Raw genomic sequence first — 26481 nt, 5'->3', positions numbered from 1 at the left:
GCTCTTAGTAACTATCTGATAAAGCATTTAGCTTCTAATGGGTCAAATATTCTACTAGGGCGTTGGTGGGGAACATAACAGAGCTAAAATAAAAGTGAAAATGGCACTAACATTCATCAGAAGCACAATTTCAAATGAAAACAAAAGCAATTAAAACAATGCACTGGCATTCAATAGCATGCAGTGTCCATCAGGTTCTACATTTTTCTATTCTATTCTAATGAATGGACATAATTATACAGTAGAATGCGTAAAAGTGCCTTCGTGGTCTTCTTAAGATGTAGAATTAGATATACAGCGACTAGGACGCGAGTAGAAACTGTGGTTTTGGTTTTCCATTCTTTCTTTTTTTTGCTCTTGCCATGGGCAGGTTAAGAAGACTTTTATTTTGGCAGGACAGGCTGATGAAGAAAAAAGCACTCCTGGACCTCTGAGGTTGTTTGCACGCCAAGCAGTACACAAAGGTCTGCATTTGCTCTTGGCCTTGTGGATGTAACGTTTTCATTCAAGTCACAGTAAAAGCAATACTAACAGGAAAGAGTCTCTTGTGGCCCTGACAAAGCTTTATTTTGATTGAGGCTTTAAGTGCAGCCTCTGCACGGACGCACAACACAGAAATATGATGGCAGAACATCAGTCGTAATGCCAACATTCATGCCACAACGCATTACAGTTAAAAAGAAACAGAAAAAGAAAGAATCCCATGGTGGATTTTTTGAAACATATGAATCGTTCAGGCTGGAAAAAGGCTCAGTGGGTCAGCGTGTGTTAGTGTGTGGAGGTTTGGGATTGTTGGGGTGTGGTGGGGGGGATTTCTATACCGAGAGCAGGGAGCGATCTGGGCATGAGGAGGAGCGAGAGAGTAAAATAGGATGGAAAAATGCAATCATGCATCCCGGGCCTCTCCAGCTCCTCGTCGTGTGTTTCTCCCCCTCCTCCTACTTCTCCTCCACGAGCCATTAGTCACTATCCAGCTCCTGTTAATGTAATTAGATAAAGGATATATGGAGTCTCCGAGCTCGCTGGAGACATTTGTCTGCATAATTGAGTCCAAGAAGTGGCAGAGGCTAAGAACTCTTGGATTTCCACAAAACACCTCCGGCTGAGACGGTTAAAGAAAAAAATCCTCCATGAAGTAATCAGATTTTTTTTTATCTGTGTTTCCAGAAGAGCACAAATCACCGTTTCATGCCTTTCAAATAAGTCAAAACACTTACTGTAGCATCCCACTTTCTAAAATCCAAAACAAACCACAAGGAAGAAAAGAAGTTTCACTTCAAACTGAGGTGATATTTTTAGATCAGGCTGTTGCCACACATTCAAATGCCTCCTCCAACACACACACACACACACACACACACACACACACACTGCACAGTACAGCAACCTGCTAATAAACTGTCAAACGTCACAATCCATCTGAACCACTTGGTGTAAACATGTACAGATGGCTGGCAGGTTCCCTCGTTATGACCCTCTGGAGATGTATCGAAAACGTGAAACAAACTCAATTCTCGTGCACGTAATTAGCGGCAGACGCAGCTTGTCAGCTAGTGACCTACATATGGAACATGGCAAGATCACTCACACTTTGGATGCACCACACACAGTCAGAGAGTCTAGGCATTCCCATATGCTTGAGAGGCTCGGACACACACGGTGACAGTCGAAAAGCACTCCAGTGCTCTAATTAAGGATTATTTCTCTCTGTAGATTGGTTTTGTAATTAACTAATTAAACATTTGATGTTTTAAATTGCTTGTTTTGTCCAGCCAGCAGTTAAAAAACTCACATCTTAGGAGCTGGAGTCAGCAAATGTTTGTCACTTTAACATTACAGTACATGAAAACCCTTTATAAAATAATATTACACATAATAATAGAGGCAGAGACACGTGCAACAGAAAACAGAAGAGTCTACAGAAAGTACTGCATGCACACATCTACTTGCTTCCTGACAAATTTTAACTTTATCTGCAGCAACCCCCCCCCCCCCCCCCACACTGCCCTGCACCTCTAACCCCGGGCAATTCCTGCTCCTGCTGTCTGGGGTACTACAGCAATGTAGGTGGGTGTGGATTTGGGCAGACCGGAGGGCAGGATGTTAGCCTGATTATGACCCAGTCAGACCTACTTCCAGCCCCAGACAGACTGCCTCCTGCCCCAGATACCTCCTCGATGGATGTAGAGCTTGAAGGGATCGAGGGACCAGAGGGGTGGAACGTACGGACCGGGACTCACCGCCAGCAGCTCCAGCAGGGGGACGTTTCGGATCCTCCCGTTGGCCGTCACGACAGCGAGGTCCACAAACCGGCTCATCCTGCGTCCGCTTGTTCTCGTGTGTTCGCCTTCCTCTTCTTCCGCTTCGTTCCCCACTTCTGCCCTAGCTGCCTTGCTGAGTCTCAGCTGCTGCCTGCCACAGTGTGTGTGTTTGCATTCGGCAGTATGTGTGTGTGTGTGTGTGAATGATGATGCAGCAGGCATTCGTGCAGCCTTCGCAGTGAAGTGCCTTGTCTGAATCCTTGTCTCTTCTCAGTGAGGCCACATCAGCTCTTGTCAATATTTAACCAGCAAGTCAAGTTGGATTAAATCACCTGGGCAAGACTGGCTGTGGTTTGCTGCCCAAGAGAGCGAGTTCGTCTGTTTTCTGAGTGTTTGTGTGTGAAGCAGTGAATTGCTGGTATTTGTGCATGTGTTTAAAGACGTAAAACATTAAAACATCAGGAGAAGGGGGTTAATTCAGATTCCTAGCTGTTGTTCCAAAACTCACACCGCTTTTCACCGCTGCCCGCTCCACTACTACCCCTGCTGTCGCCACTCGTGGAGATCTAAAGCTATGTAAAGCAAGACTTGGCAGCACAAAGTGGGAGAACATTTGCGTTCATGCAGCTGACTGGCAAAGCAGCACGAGTATCAAACAGCCTCTGAAAGGACCCCTTGACATTTGCCTCAGGAGTATTTTCACTGCCTCTCATTTCGACATCTTATGTATGACTCCCTGGCAGCACGAGAAGAGATCTTGATCCAGCTAGGATTCCTTCGAAGACAAGTGGCTCAATAAGAGGAGAGGGCACTTCTTGTCTTAGTCACAGTTTATTTGCAATGAGGTGGTAATTTTACCCGGTGCTGTCTACCTGAATGAGAAAATGTGTATTGATTGTTTCCCTCAATCACAAAACAAAACGTTTTTTAAGCATTTTCTAGCCACTGAGTCATGCTGCAGCTCCAAAGTTACGTGCATAACCCCAGATAATAACCAAAATCTGCCATTATTTGTCTGAATCACTTCCCTTGATGATGTAATTTAATCGAAAGCTACCGAAGAACTACAGCTAAATGCACCACAGAGTGTCAGTCTGAACATGTCTGCATCTGCTGAGGATGTGAAAACTGTGGAACACCTGCACAAAACCAAACTGACCTTTAAATGCATTTTTTTTTCTCAACTGTTTCCAAGATGACGAATCAGTGCTTCTTAACCAAATTCCTGAGAAAGACCGTGAGAGTGAACAATGAACCTCAGGCTGCGAGTTATGATTCATGAGGTGAGAAGGCAGCACAGTTGCACAATCATAACTAATTATGTCGACTTATTTGTGAATGTTTTAATGTTATTTCGACTGTTTTGTGTCTATTTTCAGTCATTCTGATTCATTTTATAGACATTTTTTTCTCTTCTTGGTTATTTCAAATCTCTTCGTGAAAATGTCTTATATCTTTGTCTATTTTCAATCAATCTTCTTCATTTTTATGGACATTTTTTTCTCCTTTTGGACCATTTTCCACCCTTTTTCTAACATTTTGATGTTTTTTTGTGGCCTGTTCTACTTTTGAATCACTTTTTGGGTCATTTCTCTGACTGATTTGTGTCTATTTTCGATTTTTCCTTTCCCTTCCGCATTTCGCTTCTTCTTTTTCATTTATTTTTGTCATGTTGGGGTTGTTTCGTGTCTTTCAACTTTTAGACAAGAAATATAAACAGTCAAGAGGCTCTGGGCCAGAGGCCCCCTGACCTGTTCAGTGATCCATCCATGTCTGAGATGACAAAAAGGCCTCGAAGCTGCTGAATGATGCCTCGTTTTGATAGCTAGAAAAGTAGGTTTTAAGCAGCTGTGACTCGTATCACCACCTAAATGTTTGCTGACTGGTGTAGTTGCTACTGTATTTGACCAGGCAGTAAATATTCGTCAGTGGACGGTTTCCAGACGTACTGTAAATCTTGCACCAGCTTGGCTGTGCAGCTTTTTATGATATCACCCCACAGCAGAAATTCTTCTGCCAAGATGAGCTCAAACATGTTCTCTGTGATAAGCAAAGACTTCAGGGAGTTCAACTCCAAATATTCACAATTTTAACCACATGTTCTATTGTCAGACACCACGAGCTCCCACTCTACTTCAGTAGACATTCACACTCTGAAGACACATAGAAATTTAATATTCTCACAGGATTGAAAGCTCAGCTCCCATTGACCTATTTAAACTGTGCTTTCTCCCATAGAGGGTTGAGCTTATGAGCTGTGACTATCACTGTGATTGATGGGAGTTGAGTGGCAGGTGGTGTTCCTGCTCAAACGCAGATTACAAACTCATCAGTCAGCGGACGCTTGGGCGAGCCTCACTGAGGAATTTATGACATCAGACACAGTAGACACAGTAGCTTCACACCAGTCGGGTTGTGTGAAGAACGCTGAGGCGATGCAGGTGTAAAGATCAGCAGCCCACTGGAATGCATTCCTTTAAGTGACTAATTGTTTTCAATCAAAGCAGGTTCCGCCTAGTTATGAAGAATTTATTAAGTGGAAAAATGTTTTAAAATTATTATTGTGCAAGTAAACAGTGCTGCTGCCAAAAAATCTGTGGTAGAAAGAGCTAATAGACATCTGAAAAGCAAACCAGGGTAAACCATTATTCAATCTCAGGCAACCAGGCAAAGCAGAAGACATAATGAGCAGCCATTTCTATACAATAAAGACTTTTCATAATTACCTTTTGGTGATTTAAGGATGCTCCATTTGTCAATGAGTAGGCATTAATACCCACATAATCATTTAGGAAAATAACTGAATGTGGGTGGGACAAACTGACTAGTTTGGCAATAAATCTTCAGCAAATAGCGTGTTCCATTTGTCAAAGCCGCAGTGGGATTAATGGTAAAATAACATCCATATAATATAATAAAATAACTCTTTATTGTGGTTTAGAATGGCTGTAGGATTGCACAGAATTGCTACGTAATTTACATCATTTGTCAAGTTAGAAACTCTTTGCAAATTACAAGACAGTTGCATCAGAATATGTAAGAATGTGCTGAGCTTCATTAACACCAGGTCCTAACCCCTATTTAGTTTTAACCTTTAACTCTTTAACAAGGTATGAGGAAGCACCACTCCTTTATGTGAACACCTGGTAGGAACTCACTCTACGAGACCGACCAGTACCGCCTCCGCTGGGTGAGACAACTGCCCTGGAAGGCATCTATTTTTTCCCCCATAATGAGCCTCAGTGTCATCAGGCGTGTACATGTAGGAAACACCCACGACTTTAGACTCATTGACGCTAATTTGCATCTACAAATGTAGATGCGTGTCAACATTCAAGCGTGCATATACGTGCACGTTGGCAGACGAACTTACACACATTCGTCATCAGTCAACTGGTATCAAAAGAAACAAGAGAGGCCATAGATCAAATGTTAGTGTGTTAGTGGTTTGTATGTATTTACTCAGAGGTCGGAATTAATGCAGAAACATGTAAATAGTCCCTGGGACTGGGCAGGAAGTGATTCTAGGTTTGTTATGGCACATCACAGGCCACCAAACACTGAATAAATCACAGTCAGAAGACAACTCTAAATCCCCCCTTTTATCATGGATTCTTGCGTTTTCCTACTAAACCAGGAAATAGTTTAGTTTACTCCACTATTGAGTAAGAAAACGTGTTTTTTAATTGTTTATTGGTTTCATGGTCTAAACTGTGAATATTTGCTGGTTTCCATTCACTATGACAAGTAAAATGAACATTTAACCAAAACAAAGGTAAAAAAATATGTTTTCATTTATTTGGATATGTTATAGAATACATGAAAATAATAGTATAATGAATAAAGAATAAGACTGAAAAACCTTCTGGCTCTGACCTAAAACAGAATGTGCTGGATTATGAATTTCCCACAGTACAATGCAATGCTTCACCGTTTACTCACTGGTTTTCGACATTTCTTAGATGATTCACAAGCCTGACTGGATTCCTTCAAAACATATTTAAATATAAACTATAAGACTCGAACACACCTCCCAAATCATGACTACAGTCACCAACAAATACAAAGTGTGCCCCTGCTTTTATAAAAAAACATTTATAGACAGATCTAGAACCCAACAGCACGTCTGGTTCCCTCACATTTTTAGCCCTGGTCTTAGAAAGCCAAGCATGAAAGAGCTCCCTCAGATCCCAGCTGAGGGTTTGGCTCCACGCCCGATGAGGAGGATGTGATCACAGGCTGGCCTCTGTGCAAAAGAATAGCCAGGACGTGCTCACCACACCATCGCACCACCTTCTGCCTCTAGCACCCACAGCCAGGCTGTCAGGAGGCCACAGAGCGAGCCTGTCCCACCCCAGCTGTAAGATGATGAGGTGGGCTTCCCTTTGCTGACAGATGCAGCCCCTCCTCAGCCTCCTCTTTCTGCCTCTCCTCTACACTGGGGTCTTAATCTGCACATCCAATCCTGTTAGCCACCCTCTGCCAGTTTTGCCTTGTTCAAACCCAAACCTGCAGTGCCAGTGTTGGACCCAAACGTGGTGCCTCATCTGCATGTGATAAACAAACATCCCTGGAGATGGATCTTCCATGCCAGGTGGACGAGGTTAACACCCTGGGATGAGCTCTGACTGCTGTGTTTAAGTTTTAAGACCCAACATCTGAACTCTGAAGACAAATCTACGCGTGATAAATGTCCATAATGTGCTTGAAATATTCACCGCACAATAAAAAATAATAGTACATGCTCCCATATAGACAACATTAAAACTCACTTAAACAGTGAACAAACAGACCAAAAGAAATGGCTGCACATGCCAAGGGTAAGTTCATTTTAATGATTTATAAATTTCCTTTTTCTGTTTTTTAAAAGTCAAACGTCCACATCTGATGGATTAGTGAGCTCCTAAAATGACAAACTGAGGCACTAATGTTTAACGACAAGGCAGAAAGGTTTTGTTCATTTCTATTTGTTCTGTGCTCCTGTGTAATTTTGAAATAGAGGAAAGTTCCTGTGGATTTGAATGTTCAAACTCTCCTTTTTTTAAAGGTAGCATTTTTTTTTATTTGATTTTATGTTATAAAAGTAATGGCTTTATGGCTTGTGAGATGCAGCTTCCATGCTGCTTCAAAGAGGGAGAGTGAGGAAGTTAAGTCACAAGAGAAAGAAATGCAGAAGTACTTCAGGACACGTGCTCTTTTAGTGTGATGTAATCAGATCTTCACAAAACTAGCATAACTGGACCCTTAGTTTTGTGTAACAGCAACATGTCATGTTTTCATCATCAATCAATCCCAGCAACAGCGAATGTACTCCTTTAACCGTGTGACTTTCTTATCTTGATGACCCCGCCACCTGAGGACACTGAAAGAGTCCAAGTGTTTGATCCTGTGGGGTGATAACACTGGCAGATAGAGAGAGGACTGTCTTCTTCTTGTCCCTGCAGATTTAAAGCCTCTCAAAAGGCCTCTGTGTTCCTGGCACCGGGCTCTTTTGAGGGAAACCACAGGATGAATAGAGTTTGGTGCAAAGCGCTAATGTTTGAGGGGCTGTGCATGTGATTTTGGCAGCACGCGGCTGCAGGATCAGCTCTCATCTCTGTCATGATTGGAAGAACTTGCATTCATAATTGGCCCCCCAACTCAAAGGGCACAAAGGATGGCCTCATTGGACAGAGGAAAATGGACGTCCAATTATAAGAGCTGGCACAGGGCCGAAGCTCAGTATCCCTCTCACTACTCACGTTTACAATGTCAACCTATGCTCAGCAGGCAAATGTGCTTCTTATGTATTTCAAAGGCTCATTACTGAGGCATGTCACATACACGCAACTTGTGATATGGGTCAGAGATTTCAGCGCACATTAGTACATATCAGCATGTCATTGCCAGGCTGAGAAGATGGGAATAGGCCGTACAGGCTAAATATCATCTAAAGCAATATGTGGTCAACTTCTGCTTTACCTGAAATAAATCTCCACTCCCTGCATATGCCAGTACACTAATTATGACATCATGTTGTGTTAATGAAAGAAGCATTTAGCTTCAGCACACATGATGCAGAGATCCATAAAATATGATATAATTGCCCTAATTAAAACATGACCTAGGTATTAACCGCCAGCTGCCAAATCTCATTACTTAGAGGTTGGAAAAACAGACGAGTGGCTCATATCAGAGCAGGCTAGACAATTATTAAAACTAGTTTACAGGCGGATGGAGGCTGCTAAGTCTTATCCCCTGAGTGTGGTTGGTTATGGGGGAAGCCGCTGAGTTTCAGACTGGAGTCTAGGGAAAAGCCAACGCTGTAATCGCTCCTCGTCGGGCTCATGAGAGCGGAGATGGTTCCCATGAGACACAAGGAGGGAAAAACGCCACCTCCTCTTCTGCCTTTTAGAGTCAGCAAGTGTCCCAGAGTTTACTGGGTTCCCACACCCTGTGGCCCCGTGGCTACCCACGCGGTGAGCCCAGGTATGTGTGGTATGTCACCTGCACACTGAGGGAGCTGTCAGAGCCTCGGCCGGAGGCTGGCATCCCCCTGCTGAGAGAGTTCATTTAAACACTTGAGAAGACGTGTGAGAGAGAAAGAGCAGAGGCTCCTCCAGGAAGAGTCTGAATCTTTTTATGGATCTGGCTCCAACCCAAATTGTCCAATCAGCCTCGAACCCAGAACCACATTCTACACCAGTTACTCAAGAACTGAGCTGACACACAGAGTGAGCACTCGTCCCCTGTGCTTGGCATCCTGTAACACACATGGCGTGAGAACGGGGCCCATGCTGAGGACGGCATTGTCGGAGGATTTCCACTGTATAATTACGCTCAATTAGTTTGAGCTGCTCAGTAATAATATCTAACTTCTCCATTTGTCTGCCTCAGGATCCTGGAGCCAATCAGATTAGACCGAGTAGATCTTCCCATCCAGCTTCAGAGCTCGCTCTCCTGCTTAGTTTTATATCTCCATTTTGCATTGTAAGCACCAGCTGTAATGGGCTGCGGGGGGAGAAGTAGGAGGAAATCCAGTCGTGCCAAACGGACTCCATGCTGGTTTGCCATCTAATTCATTTGCACTTAAATTTAGCATAAACCAAACTAATTTGTCTGTTTTGGAGCTTGTTCCTGGGACAGTTTTATTGTCTTACTTTCACCAGGGGTGAATGAGCCAGCGAAGCAAGTTGCAGCCTGATATCACAGCATGGCAGCAAATCAGCACGTAAAAGACTTTATATGAGGAGGAGGCTTGACAAAAGCCAGGGGGATTTAGCTAAACCCAAAATACTCTGGAGAAGAACAGGAAAGCAGTACCACATGCTGTTTATTCAATACAACTCACAACTATGCAGCAAGCATTTAATCAGTAATGTGGAGCACTTGATTATTAACCCTCCCCTGCAGAGTGTTTTCAATTTGGCCTTTTGTTATCAATTATCTCTGAGCATGATTGCACGGCTGCACACTTTATAAATGTTGGCAAGTAATAGGGTGTGGGGAAGAAACTAAGGACATGCTCTCACCAATTTAAAGATCCTTGGGTTGAGGAAATGCATTAGACACCACAACTCGGATTAAAGCATGTGAGGCTCTTTTGTTAGATGGAAACAGGACAGACACTAAAAAGCTAATGCTAAGAAGACCGAGGTAAAGAGAAGTGCAGTGATTGGTTAATGCATCACGTCTGACCTGACAGCTTATCTGATCCATTCCAATCAGCACCAAGCTGATGCAGAAGTGCCTGAAGGTGTTCTCGCTCTACGTCAGATGTGCTGAGGGGCCTTTCATCTCAGGGAGGGAGATCAGCATTGAGCCAAACTTTGCAACTTTCCAAAAACCACAACCCAACAGCCAGGCCAGGTGCACATAGGTGTGAAAATGGGCAAAGCTCCAAGACACTGCAAGATCTTTTTCACCACATTCCATTCACCTCTGTGTGATATAGGCGAGGCGCTAGAAACTGGATCGAATTGTAAACAACAGCTACGACACAGATTAAAAACACAACCTACAATTCAAAATAATGTGCACATAAGAAGAGGGAGTCCTGTAAGAATCCTCTACCGGCTTCTCATCCAATATATTATGACATAAAGATGTTTATGTTGCTTTATTTACAACCATGGACATGGGAAGAATCACTGCTTTTATTTTCTTTTGATAGTGTAACAGCTCTAAAGCATTATGTTATGACCAATAATATGACTTATTTCAACTTTTAGAGAAACACGACATTATTACTCTGAATACTACAACGACCATGGTCGATAGCTGCTGTTTAGATATCGATACATTGATAGTTTCCCTAAAATGCACCTTGGGAGTTAGTTAACTTGTTATTTCACATTAGTATGCACAAAGGCTTGTTACTGCAACCTTTACTTATCAAATACCACATCATTTTGTTGCATAATTATTCATTACTTCCAATACCACTACCACAAAACACAGGGGACCTTACAACATATTAGGGGTTGACAGATACTTGTTCCACCTTTGCTCTTCGCCGGCTTTAACCCGACTGACTAAATTTAAAGTCGTCTTGCTGCAACTGCTGACAATAATGATCTAGAAACCTCTGAATAATGTCACTATGTCAACTATTCTCAGGCATTCAGGATTTTTCTATGCCTCCACAGAGTAATGTATCACAGATGAAACATTACCCTCCACAGTCTCGGAGCCTTTAGTGTCTCAGTTCACAAATCTGCATCTTATTGTCAAAAGATGTTTTACTGGGTGTTTACCTCCACAGAAATTGTGAAATAAATGCATGTGATAGCCTTTACTGTATACTACAGGCCCCTGACAGAGCTTCTGCGGTGACCTAGTTAAAGCTGGCTGGCAGCAGCTAGCAACAGCTCACAGATCGTCCGCGGCCATCGGGCTCACCGTGCACATCCCTGCATGATCAAGAGAGTCTCATCCGCAGGCGGGCATCAAATGATAAAAATAAATAGAGGCACAGAATCATCCCAGCAACACGGCAGTTATGTAATGCAAATGGTGCCCCACTTACTTGCAAGAGCTTCTGTATTTGCTGCAACTCTGGGACATCCCTGAGCTACATAACCTGATGCAGATTAGATGATCCAACTCAGCCTATTTCCTGTCACGGGAGCCGAGCGCTGTGATGAATAAAAGGCTGATAACACTGACTAAGAACCAACTCCTTTTTATTTACAATCACAGATGCACAATTTAAATACATCAGTACATTAAGCACACATGAATGTACACAAACATATCAATTACTTATTTGAACAATGCCTGGAGCTTTACACAGCTTTGGAGCAACCACACCCAAGAAAATTCCCTTAAACCTAGCCTGCACACACTGAGGAAACATATGCTGGCTCGATGCATTATACATGTGTGAGGTGGTGGCCCAGGCTGACATTCAAGCCCTATGTTCACCAAATTACCCATAGACGATTGATAGACGCGTTCTCTGAAGATAGGCCATGTAATCCATCCAAAGAAGCGCAGACATAAATATTTTACCTGGTCCTCAGCTGACATGTGGTACTTTGTCTTAAGTTTTGTGTGCTAGCATGAACTGAAAATCTGTCAGGGGCATCCCCAGTGGAAAATCTCTTGTTCATCATCTTAACAGGCTATGAAGCACATGGAATGCCTACAATGTGTGAAGGCAACATGAAAAGGCTAAGCATTTTCTGGATGAAACAAATGTAATCTTCTGCAAAAATGCCAACAAACCAGAACGAGAGGCGCTCAAACTGAAAATACAGGATCACCCAGGTCAATCTGTGCAGCTCATACATACAGTTGACACAAGAAGGAAACCAGGGAGGACGCTCATGCCTGTCGCCTGATGACAACGCTTGTGTTTTCTCAGATGCTTGAAAAAATAAACGTGTTAAAGGTTCATATCCTCCCAGGAAAAGGAATGTTTACAGGACTTAGTAGGTTTATCAATGTGGCAGAGGCCAGTAGAGTCGACAGGGCCACAACAGCCAAAGACATCAGTCCCATCTGAAATGCAGGAACCTTTCCCATGTACCAGGAACCTTTTGTAGAACTCAGCTCCTCTGCCTGTGTTTCCACCAGAGGAACCAGGGTCTACGTTTAGTGCCGCAGCCTTAGTTCTACAATCCCTGGATGGGGGTTATGGTTTTCTGAAGGACCAGGAACTACTAAGGAAGCAAGGTTCCTGGGTTTTAGTGCCTGGGAAGGAAAAGTACCAGGAACATTCCTGTGGAAACACTCCTACGGTATGACATCCTGAAGACCCAGGGAGTTAAGACACAAACTTCTGCCTAGTGGGTGAACAAAGGCTCATATAACCACACAAATTATATTTAAAAAAATGTGTTCAAGCACTTAAGTTAAGTTAAGTTGGATCAAACCTGGTAACAAACCTCTTCGACTTCAAACTGCTATACCAACCAAAACATCAAGTACTTTTCATGCTTAGCCAGTGCCACTGAATCAAATTTGCACACTACCACCAGATCTATGCTGGACCTTTCCCAAAATGCTTCAGGCTTCCTCCTGTCCCACTATTAAAACAACCGAGCACCCTTCTGCTCCCGCTGCCCCAAGTAAAAATAAATGATTAGGGATGAACAAAAGGAAAGAAAGAGGAAAACGATAAAGAAAGGCAAAGTAGGAAGCATGAAGTAAGGGTGAGAGAGGAAAGGTGGTGGGTAAGGAGACCAGAGATATAAAAACAGATGGGCACGCAAAGGAGAGAAAAGGATAGAAGGAAGAAGAGGAAAAAAGGGGAGGAAAATGCATGCATGGATAGTTGAGTGGACAAATGTGAGCATGTTGAATCATAAAACCATATCACAAATATGACCTACATACAAGCTCACGTTAAATCAGGTCACCATGTGTCCAATTAAAGCAATTAAAGCTGCAGTATCTCTCATATCAACTAATAAGTATTAATGGTAGCGAAAACGGGCGGAAAGCTTTTCTTCATCACACAGTCACTGCATAAGAAAACACATCAGTAAGTGATGATCCACTAAAGGAAGTTACACATTCACAAAGCTAAACCGCTGTGAATAAATTATAAATCAAAGAGCGTCTAGTCTCACCAAGTGGATTCAAGTGTGTCACTCCAAGTGTGCTCCTGCTAGATTTGCTCTCATGTCGCACTTTAAGTCGGGAATGATGACACACTTAGAGATCTGCGTCCCCAATTAAAGGAAACATCAACATTAATATTTTTTTCATAACAGCAGATCAGTATGTGATGCTAAATTTGTTACTGAATGGTGTGTATTTATTATTTAATGTGGTGTATCTGTATTACATTAATCTACATTTCCCAATTTTCCTACATTTCCCAGAATGCCTTATGAGGCCAGTGAGAAGATATGACAGTGGACAGCTGGGTGAAAAGTGAAAGTATGGTGTTTGCTATGGGCAAAATAGTTAGTGAGTGTTATGTAATGTCATGTCACATGTATTTATGCTTATTCACAGTGGAGTTGCAATATTAAAACCATTTGTCGATCAACAGAAACATAAACTTCATCATTTCTTACAGCTGTAATTGACAGGCATAAGAAAAAGAATGATAAGCAAAGACAACAGATTATTTAATAGGAGTAACACAACACAATGTCTCCAGCCATGTCTGTTGTTGGAACAAACATAAAATAATCATTAAGTATCTATAAGAAACACAGTGGGCCTTCAAGGCAGCACAGGGTTTTCCTTTAAGCGTGTTAGCGGTGGGTTAGGATGGGTCAGCAGCAAGTCATAAAGTCAGGTCAAGTCAATAAAGGATGTTGACGTGTGTCGGCTTCATTAAAGCCTCATAGCCAGTAACGTGCAACAGACTGCGCCATAAACAACAAAACTGCCTTGGAAATACAGTTTATGACAGTATATTACTTAATGGGTTTATTACGTTTTAAGGTGCATTGTCCCTTTGAAGAGGAACTCCCTGACTAACTGGAGTCTTACAATAGCAAATGCGTCCGACATGATTTGAGCATTTCCTATTTCAAAATGCTATTTTAAGCCTCTTGATTTATTATTTCCTGTGCAGTGACCGTACTGTACGCACTGGGTGAGGGGTGGAGGGGGATAAGCTCCTGTACTCCCGTGCAGACACAACACAGCAGCCGCTATATGGCTGCACTTGACATTCCAAAGAGGCACTTGTGAGCAGATTCACCTTCAGTTAACCCTCAGCCAAAACAAGTTTCCACTCCTGTGATTTGCAAGAGCGGCGTAGAGATAAGCCCGTCACTCACTGCCGGCCACAGTGTGTTTCACAAACACAGTCATAGCAGGCAGTTTTTTCTCAGGGCTGCTTGACACGTGGATGTGTGTGCACTCTACAGCCTTACAGCTTAAATCTCAGGGCGTCTGTGACATTTACGTTAATGTGCACAGTCTTTACAGTCTTCTCTGCATGATTCAATACAAAGTCGCATTATTCACATTATTGCCGTTATTATAGTGTTTTTCTTTTTTAAACACTCAAAAGTGGAGATTTCCTGGGGAACAATTTGCCTGAACACAGGAAGTGAAGCATATTTAATTCCCAGCTGACTAAATAAACAACAGACAAAAAAAGAGTGCATCATGAGTGTGAGTTAGTCACCGTGTATGACGAGACCAACGAGACCACTTCCAAAACTTCAAACAGAAACATACTGCATCACCAACAAGGTAATCCATGAGAAATACAGTCCAAACAATCCACAACAATGACAACATAATCCCAAAGACAACACTCCATTGAATTACTGACTCATTTTAAATTTAAAAGTCTTTTAGAAGTGTAAAAATCGGAGCCATTCCTTTAGGAAAAAGGACATTTAATTATTCTACTTCCTGTGTAAATAACCAGTCTAACAAGCTACAGCTACGTCTGGGGATTGACTTACCAGCAGCCTGCTGTCAAGAGAAAACCTCTTTAACTTCCCTCTCCTCTCCAGGTGTCTGCTCACAGTCCTTTTGCCTTGCAGTGATCCACACACCTGAGAAGCCCTGGAGGGAGTGGAAAAGGGAGGAGTGGAGGACAGAGAGAGAGAGAGAGAGAGAGAGAGAGAGAGAAAGTCAACAAGAGACGCCTCATGTCCAGCTGCTGTTAGAAGGTCCTTCACCTTTTAGATGAGTTCAAAGTCCAAGTTAAAAGCAGCAGATGCAGCAGAAGTCTCTCTTCTACTTTCTTTCTCTCCCATTTCTTTCAGTTCCTACTGCAGTGCCTTGTCTCAAAAAGCCTAAACAGGGATTTGAAATGTGGACTTCTCTTCAGGCCTGAGGGGCAGTGTCACAAACCTCCAGCTACATCTTGCTACTTGCTTTCAGCGTCATGCGGGAATCCCACCCTCCAACCCAACACCCGAACCCCACACTTCAACCCTTTTGTTTTTCTAGGCTTCTCCAAACAGCGCTGGGAACCAGTCCGACTTGGCCTGACTGAGGCCACAGCAGAAGATAAACACTTCACTTCACGCATACTACTCCTTTACAAAGAGCTTGGGGCTTTGCTGTGGTTTTTGCACAGAGTAACTTCCTCGCTGGTGAAGGAGGGGTCAAGGGGTCAGCTGATGGATGCCTCGGGGTCAAAGATCTTGCCTGTGCAACATAGCGTGTTTTACTGTGTGTTGGGAGAATAAATCCTGCATATATCCTATGTAACTGAATGGAAATGACACCTAGGATATGTTTAAGTACACCACATAATTACACTTATTAAAATTAATCACATTTATGCATTGTACATTATAATTATATAGAGTGTAATTATTCCTTTGTCAGTGTAACGACACCCATTGGCATCACACTGATGTCATGCTTTTTAAATGGTAATTCGCCTTGTTTCTTGGCACGCAACCACAACAGCATCATTAAAACCTTGTGTTGAATGTGTGCGAGATAGCGAGTCTTCCTATGGCATAGTTTGTATTTTTTAATTCTCACAGACTGTAATTTGTTTAATTTTCTGTATTTATTATTTCACTAAAAATTATCTAGTATTTAGTTGTTAATTACTAGGGAAGTTTTGATTAAACATTTTAAGAAAAACTAAGAAATAATGTGGTAGGCCAGTGAAAAATAGGTCGGAGTGAAATTCCTAAGACTGAGAATAATAAATTCTTTATCAGGGAGAAAATGTTTCACATTGAGTCACTTAGTTTCACATGTCCAGTTTGTGGGAGTTACAGTATCTAGAACAATGTGCTGGACCCGTGGAGCTTGAGCATAAATGATGTTAAAGTCCTGTATTTAGCAACAGAACACCAGCTAGAAATGACCATTATAAGCCCACTTAAACCTCCAAAATCACCTCATAACATAAGATCCACTTGTGCGATAACCACAGGTCTGCTCAGTGCTGCTACTTGCTGGGTTCAGCATTAGGCGGAAGCATATTCATCTCATTTTTTCAGGTCAGTTATGTTTACATGCTTCGCAAACCTACTTATGCAACCACACTTCCCAAACAGTCTCCCAAAGCCCTGTTTGCATCTGCTGTAGGCTATATCTGTTACACCCTGTCTGAAGCTGCAGCAGTGTGGCTGCGCCTGTCAAACATAGCCGCACATCAACATGACATGTTCCATCCACTGCCAATCAGCTAAGTGCAAACTTATTGACACGAAGCTTCAAACATCGGACTGCATGCAGGATCAGCTGCTTCGTTTTCATCCAGAACTGATGTTATATTTCTAAACGTGACACAGTCTCCTTCTGCCCCATTTCTGAAAACCCTTGGGCTGCTCAGTGTAGATGCAAGTTGCCTAATCAGTGAACAGGATGTGAAAGGCAGTGTCTTTAATGACACAGAAAAGTCAGGCTCCTCTCTGTCTCACTCTCTCTCTGGCTCTGTGGTGACTAATTATGCAAGTGTGTTGCATCAGATGAAATAGTCTATGTTTAGATTACATTTTAGTTTGGTTCCTTTCCCCTGGAGATTAGGAGAGGAAGTAAAGCCCACAGCTTTCCTTCGATGCAGAGACAGGCGGGGGTTATAGGAAATTGAGGGTAAATGATTAAAATGGATTATAGCACTGTGTCTGATTGCCCAGACTCAACACAGAAAACACTGACACCGTTTTCCTTAGGGTATAGAAAGTGCAATGGACGGATCGGAAGTGATAAAGATTAGGCAAACACATTAAAATCCAGATATCAGGAGCACTCAGATAAAAGCAGGCAATAAAAAAAAACAACAAGAAGAAAACATCTACCTTTGCCAAGTAAACAAACCTTATGATGCTTGGTCTCTGCTGAATACAGTGGTTTACATGTCAGACCACCAGTGCACCTCACATTCACTTCCCATTGATTAAACTACTACATACTTATTTCACAGTGCAAAAAGCATTGTTTCTGTTTAAACTTGTAGGTTAGACTGCGATAAAATAACAGCTCAAATAAATGTTAAAGATACTAAAGAGTGTTATTCAATGCTAATAGCTAAAGGTACTCTTCTTTTCGGAAACAAAAAACCTATTAAAGGCTTGGTCACAGCAGGAAGTGTCTTCATGACACTAATCTGCACATCTTCATTAAAAATTTGACTCTTAATATTTGGTGACGTTGAGTTTATTCGCCGCACAGTAGCTAGTAAATTAACAACAGACAGTGTAGCTAGCATGCTAGCACTAGTCAGTCAAAGATCTACAGTATGTGTATCATATTTGTATTTGTATTGCATCTTTTCTCAAACACTTTTCAATTTTGGTTTATTTAAACTGCATTTCCAAAAACAAAAGAGCCTTTTATTGTTTAATTTTTTATTTTAGGCTCTGTTATTTGAAACTATACTAAAACAGTTCTCCAAGCAACATTTAGACATTTAAACCTGTGAAATCAAATATGTTTCACAGAACTAGCAATCAGTCTCATTTATTAACTATTCACTGGGCAGAGATCATGGAAGCGTGGAAATCGGATTGGAACAGCAGCGCCATGGCCAGTTTACCTCAGCTGACAAACTTGTTGACTGTCCATGCATCGTTAAAGTTTATCGGTTCCTTGGTTTTAAAGGAAATGAAACACTTAGTGATTGTTGTCCATGACAAATGCACTTTTAAATATGCTGTGACAGATCACTATTATTCATTATATTACAAAATAAAAGTGTTTATGATGCAATGAGGGCTTTTCTAGAACTCCAACCCCTTGACCACTGTCCTCCTTCCCTCCTGATTCTTTGTGATTTACACAAAAAGCAATTACTGATATGTTAAAACACTCTGGTGTTGACCTACGCGAGTGACACGCGTCGACGCCTACAGTCCACACGGCTCCCAGCCGGCCATCCAGCCAGTCAGCAAGCCAGCCAGTGGGGTGGAAAGGATATAATCAAAGGAGGCCAGGAGGACGCTGACATCTGGGAGCCTTTGTGCTGTAGGCCTAATTAGATACCAGAGTGAAGGGAGGAGGCGCGGAAGGATGGTGTGTGTGTCTATGAGTGTACAACCCAAAAGGAGGTGGGGGTCTGTTGGAGGTAAAAAGGGGGGACTCTCTTTTTAACATCTGCTCCAGGAACAAGGGAGGACCCAGCTGAGGTCACGGAGCCCCAGACAGCTCCCAACTGCACCACGGGATAATGTGAGGGGATAACAGCTTAATGATAACACTTAAAACCATTGAGAGATCGCTGTACTGAAAACAGACTGTGAGCCTCATGGATAGACGGCGATAATAAGCCCAGATTGTCCATGAATATGGATTGTCATGGCTCTGATTTGAAACTGTTCCTTTGTAAGATGAGGAGAATTAGGCAGCTGCGCTCTCTTTGCAACCACCAGCGTTTTACTGGCACTCTTATCTACATTTTTTTCTAAAGGTAAAGCTGCAATAATCCTAAATATACAGCAATAGTCTGCTGTAGGGAAGCACTGTTGCTCCACCCTCTGGCTTTTGACTCCAGAGTGTTTCCACAATGTGCCACAAGTGACAATACTGCCCTTTGTACCCAATACAGTCAGCCATTCACCTACGCATGTTCTTATGCAAAGAGTCGCCGCAAGTGACAAATCTTTGTCATGGTAAGTTCAAACACAGATATCAAGTAGGTGTGGTGTGTGGCTTGAACTTTGACCCTTTCCCCAAGGAACAAAACCTTTCATTGAGAAATAATTGCAGTGGAATTTGCAATAAAAGTGTTTCCTCTGGTCTGTCGGCGCGCCTAAATTCAGCCTTCATTTGCTGTGTCTTTGTGAACCGCTTTAGTCATGGGCTATACATTAAACTACGTGATAATGATAGAGTAAATAAATGCACGCAAATATTTCAATGGCCATCTGGAGGAATTAAGAGCTGAGAGAAGAGAGTTCCAGGCTTCCATTTTGCATGAGTTTCCAATTAGCGCTGACATTTATTACGAACCTTTTGAAAACAGAGGTCTTGGAAAGAGAAGCCTCTTAGCCAAATAGTGACTCAGGCCTATGTGATCAATACCCCACCGCCCCAAAAAAGAGCAACACCAGGAAGTGCCAGGGCCTGAAAATGGATGGTGGAGGGGGATTGGACATTGATTGGTGCACCCCCTTTGCCCCAGGAACCAATTCATTTTGTGTCCATGCCCTGTGCATGCCTTGAATGAGGGGGAGCCTGAAACGGGGTCAGTGCAGAAGCATCCCCCATGGCCCAGAGCCCAGTTCTCTCCTTTATTTTTCTTCTGAATGATTCATCCAGATTGCCATGTCCACGGAGAAGAATGAATGACCGGGAAGATTATACGTTTGAGTCTCACTTTTAATTCGCCTGCTACACGGGGGGAAGTGGGAGGGAACACTTGGGGGATGGGGGGGTGCTATTAGTTTCCATTCATTGAGGAGAAAATTGAAGCATGCAAGTATCTGATGTGTGGTTTAATGTGTGTGTAGAGAGAGAGAGAGAGAGAGAGGTCCATCTGTATTGTAGCAGCACAGATGGTCTGTTCTGATCGGATGTTTAGAGTCCCTCTGCTGGCCAGCCTGTCTGATCCTGCCTCTGCATGTGTCCCGGTACAGCTGGCACCAACAACTGTAGCCTGGCACAGCCTAACATGGAATTACTGTGTCTGAGAGCCTCAAACAATAAGCCATACTTTACACTAGCCTGTTGTTGTTTTTGTGCCGTCAGCAAACCGATCATTAGGCTGAATGTTATTCCTGAATTTTTACAGTATGTGCTCATGGTTGCTGCTGTACTCATGCTTTTAATTGAAGCAAGTTTAGCATTTAAGTATTTATCACATGGGCGTGAAAATGAGCAGCTTACCGTTAAGGCTAATAGGTCAATTTTACAGTCCCTTTAAAATTAACGTTAACGCTGACAGAAAGGCAGGATCCATGTCAACACTATGCTCCCTTATGTAACTGTGATTATGTTCTTGGTGGAGTTTTTTAATCAAGGCCAGTTAGAACATGTGTACATTTTATCACTACTGAGATCATGAGCTTGGGTGTCTTTCTGGCATTTAAACCACATTATTAGGAGAAGCATAGACATGTGTAAAGTGAAAGTTAATTGTAAATGATCTTACTCACAAATATGTCATATTCTTGTGTTCTGGTAAGGTAATGTGTAACTGGGTGTCCACACCCACACGCCGTTATTTGTTTATGTCTTTAGTTTCCAATGTCATTGATTATGGAAATGCAAGAACAGCCTAAACATTACTGAGTAAACAACCTACAGTTTGTTCTTCAGCACACTGACAGTGAGTACAGCTGTAGAGAGTGGCTTCGACTTTAATCTTCAAACTACTCACTATTTCTATTGATGAGTCCTGTTGTCAGCAACTGTTAGTCCAAAGCCAAAATGTATTTTTAAGGTATCATAATATAAGACAAACAGCACTTTGATTTGGAGCAGTTGGAAATGGCAAATGTTGTCATTGTTGCTTGATGAACGACCTTAATTTGCTGTTGATCAACTCATAGTTCTGCGGCCAGTATGGTTGATCCAAGTGCCAAAGTTGGAGCAAAGACGATCCTTTATTTTTAATGAGTGTATGGAACAAACGAAGCTCTTCATTATGTTTTTACTGTGACAAAGCTGTGAGACATGCATGAGGACTATGAGGCATTTGTAAATCATTTTCGCAATAAGCAGGCAGAAATGTGACACCGAGTTCTGCATTATTAATCAACTGTGCTTATGGTGTATTTGCTCTCATCAACAGTTGCTCCAGTTCTGTCTTCATAAGTGTTCTCAGCTGACAGTAAGATTTAAGCTATTTTTCTTTAGTGATACATAATTTGCATGATGTTCTTCTCAGCTAGGCTGTCACTAGAGTGAGTTTCAATATTTGACTTAGCCTACTTGCTTAATAAAGCCTGTCAAACATGAGTGATGCTCTATCCAATCAGCACTGGCTGGGAGTACTGAATGGACTGGTTCTCAGATGTACTATGCAAACACCTAAATGACTTCCTAACCAAAATCATGTCAAACAAGATAAAGGGAAACAATCTGCTGGTAAGAAAATGTGTTTCTCACAAACTTCTAATGATACCGATTCTGACAGAACTTGTCTGAGCAGCTTTTAATCTTGTGCAGTCAGCGGTACTTAGCAGACTATTTAATGTAGGGGGTTTAAAACGGAGGGAGGGCCGGGAGGTCTGGTGGAAAAAAAGAAAAACAATGAATACAATGTCGTCATCCTGTTCACGAGGGGAGTCCCTGCAATTCCCTGTGCTTATCCCACCAGATGCTCTCTGTGCTTTAATATACATCCTGGAAAAAAAAAAAAAACTCAACTCAGCTTCCTGTCGAGGGACCCTCAGCTGCAGCCCAGCGTGCTTTGGCCAACAACGTTGACTCTCGGCTGAACTCCCCCATGATAGCACTTCAGGTAGAAAAAAGACAGAGAAATATACTGCACAGGCCCAGGGGTGATGCAGCGTGCCAAGAGAGGGCAGAGGAATTTTCCAACCCTTATCAAAATACACAACAGTGCCCCCCTCTCACTTCGGTATGTGAGCATCACGCGATGGGCAGCGCGCTAATAAACTGCTGACAGCTTGAGAATCAACGGTGTGTTTGTGTTTATCTGTGTACGTGAATGTTTCGTTATTGTTTAACAGCATTTTAAAATCCAGCTTTTTGAGAACAATTAGCTTTTTTAATTAGCTCAGAGAGGTTCTCCAGTAAAGAAGTGGTCCTGTTGGATTATTTGATTTGTATAATGTTAGTTTGCTTCTTAATACTGTAAACAGTACAGTAAACAAAACATATCTGCATTTACGTTGCAGCATCTAGCGAATGAGTAAAGTGGCTACATCTTAACTAGCTATACCATTTTGCATCTTTTTGTAAACTTTAAATTGTGATTTAGTTGATATTCTTGACAGTTATATTTATATAACTAGCTAAAATTACAGTAAGATTACAGAAATTGTCATTTAAAGCAATTAGCTAATAGGCAAAGTAACTAATTTTTTGCTTATTTTTATTTTTTTGTTATCGCAATATAAATATTTTGTCTGGTGAATGAGTTTAATTTGCTTGATCAAACATATTTATCAGCATTTTAATCCAGAACTAATCCTACTTTACAGCGTTTAGCTAATTAGCCAAAAAGACTGCATCTCACTAGCTAACATTGTCCTGTAGCTTCTTCTTAATTTAGAGTTTTTATGTTTTTATGTTTAAATTACGATTTAGCAAAAAATAACTTAAGTTTCTTTATTGCTACTTATTTCTTTAGTTTCAGTATCATTTCAATAAGCCAATGAGACCTGCTAGCTAACATTAATTTTCTTTTTGTAGTGTTAGTATTTTGTTACTAGCTTCACGTGCTACACAAACAACATCATTAAGCTCCCAAAGTAAAACAACAGGACTAAAGTTAGACAAACAGTGGCTTAAAATCCATACTGTGTTACTTACCATGGAAATCACCAATATTTAGCAGTTCTTTGCACAACTTGTTCAAATCTGCTGCATATTAGAGACCAAATTTACATGAATTAGCACCAATCACGCACCTACTTTAGTTCACTTCTCAGTGTTTGTGCATGAAACAGTTCGACTTCCTATAATGTTTGAACACAGGCAGCAAACCAAACTTACTCTGCACCAGCCGGATCCTCTCCCCTCAACAGGTTTCTCTCCAGTCCTGAAGCTCCCAGACTCTCAGAGGTGTTTTGGTTAGGAGGACAAAGTGATGATGTGGTATTTCCTCTGATGGCAGCTGAAAACATGCTGTCGTAAATTCCCCTGGAAGTGTCGCGGGGGGGGAAACCACGCACAGCACACACTTAAACACACTGGCTGTGCTGCCAGTGCTGGAAGTCTGAGACTTGTAAATAGAAAGGAGGGACTGGTGGTGCTGGTGGAGGGAGGTGAGGAGGCGGGGTGAGGAGAAGTTCCACATTACATCACCAGCAGCTGTTGACAGGTCTGTGTTTATTAACTAACTGCCAGGGCTGGAGGAGTCGCACCACATGCCTCACACTCTCTAACACACACACACGACTCCACAAACAAGACAAGACAAGCTGCCCTGCAACTCGGATGACAGACGTGCAGCTATGTGCAGTTTTTGGACACAGGGATGCATGCTTGTTGTTGTTTTTGTAAACACCAAATAAGAAAACAAACAGAGCTGTGCATGGAAGCTGGCAGCCAGACCCCTTCTGGTGTTCTTGCTGTTTGTCTTTTGTGACGGTGTTACCTGTCACCTCCTCACGCTGCCTACGAGACTTGCTGACTGGACTCGAGGAGCTGTTTTCCTGACTCAGATAGCAGTAGCTGTAATGGTATTACTGCAAAGAGAGAGCTGCTGCTGCATTCCTCAAGTGTCTTGGCTTGGCAGAGTCCCCAGGATCTTAGTTGAGCTCTCTCCCTCTCTCTGTGTCTTTTTTCCTTCTTGCCCTCTCATTTAAATGGAGGCACATGATTCTCGGCTTCGCTGCCAAGTCGACTTCTTTATGCTGGCCAGAGCTCTGCTTTTCATTGGCGTCTCTGCAGGGCACTCCTCAGCATTCCTCTCTCTACCATCCATCCTTATAGCCCACATGGCTCAACAATCTAATCACTCTCATTGCTAATTTAATTTACTGATTCTTTTATTTTCTTATTTCATTTTTACACAATACATCAAAACCAAACGTGCATTTCATGTGTTTAGCCTGCTGCTTGGGTGATAGAGCCCTTCAGCTAAAGCATCAGCCGCCCACTGGCTGTCATCCTTAACCACCGCGAACAAATGCTCTGCTTCATCCCCATCTCTGCTGCATTCCTTGTGGCCTCGAATGCAATAATTTCTCCCGTAATTCCATTCTGTTGTCGCATTCTTCCCCTCTAAGCTCACTGCATTGCAACATTGTGCACTCACGGAGACCGAGTAGGCTGACGACATTGCAAGACTTGGTTGGGGCGGTGAAAGATAAATGATTTAATAAATCGTACAGGAAAAATCATTTCAAAACAATTTATGAGCAGTTTAGAAGTTAGATATGCAGCCGCACCAGCACAGACATTCTATTAAGCTTAAATGTCAGCAGCTAATTGTGTGAAGAGCGGCATTGTGTTATGCTGATTGACATCAAATGCTATAAAGGAGGAGGACTAACCATCGTCGTTCTCAGTTAGCATTTGATAAGGAAATTCTTTGATTGTGTAATTGGAAGCTTGTTTTTCATTCTTTTAATTGCATAGAAAAGTGTGAAAATAACACAATTCGTCACACATAAACGTTCAATTTGCACGGTGAATAATGAAGATGTCATGTCCGTGAAGAGTCGATGAACATCAAACACAGTTATAGCTTTTATTTTTAGTAACACTCTAAATGTCTTCAGGCTCAGAGTTCTTATTCTGACATTATTCCAGACTGGTCATAAACCCTAACGCCTGTCAGGCGTAGTTTACAACCTGCAACATGATGAGAATCACCCTGTATTTGTGCGTATGTGTGTGTGTGTGTGTGTGTGTGTTCATCTTATCAAACAATAAAAAGTTGAAATCCCCTCACCTTCCTAAATCACATCCTGTCTTCCATATCGTCCTCCTCCACTCGCTCTGATATGCTCTTATCTTGAAGCAGGGAAAGAAAAACACATCTTCTACTATCTCTTGCTCTTATTTTTTGTTTTTATTGTCATCATTTTAACATCATTTCGTGTCAGGGCAAGGTTTCGGGGAATAAATATGGTGAGTTTAATGGTATATTTGCTCAAGCTATAATAGTACTTTCTGAGTCCTATTTTGGTCAAAACCTTGCACTTTGAACATATGTCTCGACATGCAGCTCCATTCCACACACTTTCACTTTCATGAAACAGGTCACATCCCTGCAGGAGCACTGTTGAGCAGCCGAAAAAGGGAAGCCATATATATTGTGCAGCAGTCCAGAGAAGATGCAAGCGGACGGGTCAGAGCATTTACTATGCTGCAAAGGTTGACTTGTGGAAGTGATGGTCCTTCGCCTTGCTACCGTACCGATAGTTAAAGGAAGAACTGACTAAACATACAGACTTACATACTTGGACTTAAATTTTAAAGGTGAACAGGTCAAATATGAAGACACACAGAAAACCATCACCCCTTCCTCCAGCGTGTTAGGCTGCTTTCTCATTCAACCACAATGCCTCCCTTTGGATTGCTCGCTTCAGCTGCGGTTCAAACCAGATCAGTCATAAAACAGCCAGCTGTGCTGCTTGATGCAGTTCTTATGGTTCCTACAGTGTACGTGTTTTATGGAAACCTCTCCAGCGTGCGTTGTCTCCTATCAGAAAGACATTTTGAAACGTCAACCTACCACAAATAGCTGTAAATGAAACAACAGATGATCCTGAAAGTGAAGATGCGCTGCAATACTGTCAAAACAGAACATAAATAGAAATGAATCAAGAAAACAAGTGGGATGTTTCAACATGAAATGCTTTAAAGTCTGCTGGTGTCACCTTGTGCAGTATAGAGCTCCAACTAAAAACAATGTGGCTCAGGTCTAATTTACATTTTCAGCTGCTGGAATACACATTGAATCTGATCGGACTTGTGAAATCATCATTTTTGTACCGATCACAGTGCAGAGGCAGCTGCTGTTTCCCTCATGAATATTTGCTTTGAGGGGCAGGAAGTAACTTTCTGCATGGCCCACGCTACACTGACATGTTGGAATGCCACATCGGTGTAATTTGCAGCTGCACTGGGAACCCGGCAATGTCCCTTTTCACATCAACAGCCCCAGAAAGCATCTTTATGTGCATGTAAGCGTGCACTCAAGAGAGACAAGAACAGTACATACGGTAAAGATTTCATCTCCCACAAATCAGGGAGAATGGTA

General features: G+C 42.2%; 1 protein-coding gene across 2 annotated transcripts in view; it reads right to left on the bottom strand.

Moving 5' to 3' along the window:
* Positions 1–23465, bottom strand: part of LOC113163266 (nck-associated protein 5-like) — a 121429-nt gene extending 97964 nt beyond the window's left edge. The window contains exons 1-2 of one of the 2 annotated variants that reach the window (XM_026361726.1): positions 23262–23465; positions 15128–15230 (exon numbers count right to left, since the gene is read on the bottom strand). In XM_026361726.1, the coding sequence (XP_026217511.1) occupies positions 15128–15230; positions 23262–23392 (234 nt within the window). In that variant the 5' untranslated portion in view covers positions 23393–23465. Of the gene's footprint in view, positions 1–2240; positions 2334–15127; positions 15231–23261 lie in introns of those variants that run through there. The other variant, XM_026361727.1, reaches the window with a different exon arrangement.
* Positions 23466–26481: the final 3016 nt, after the last annotated feature.

The sequence above is a fragment of the Anabas testudineus genome, chromosome 2 (assembly GCF_900324465.2).
Source record: "Anabas testudineus chromosome 2, fAnaTes1.2, whole genome shotgun sequence".
Classification (NCBI taxonomy): Eukaryota; Metazoa; Chordata; class Actinopteri; order Anabantiformes; family Anabantidae; genus Anabas; species Anabas testudineus.
Note: the sequence above shows the minus strand (reverse complement) of the source record. Positions and strands in the feature narration are given on the sequence as shown.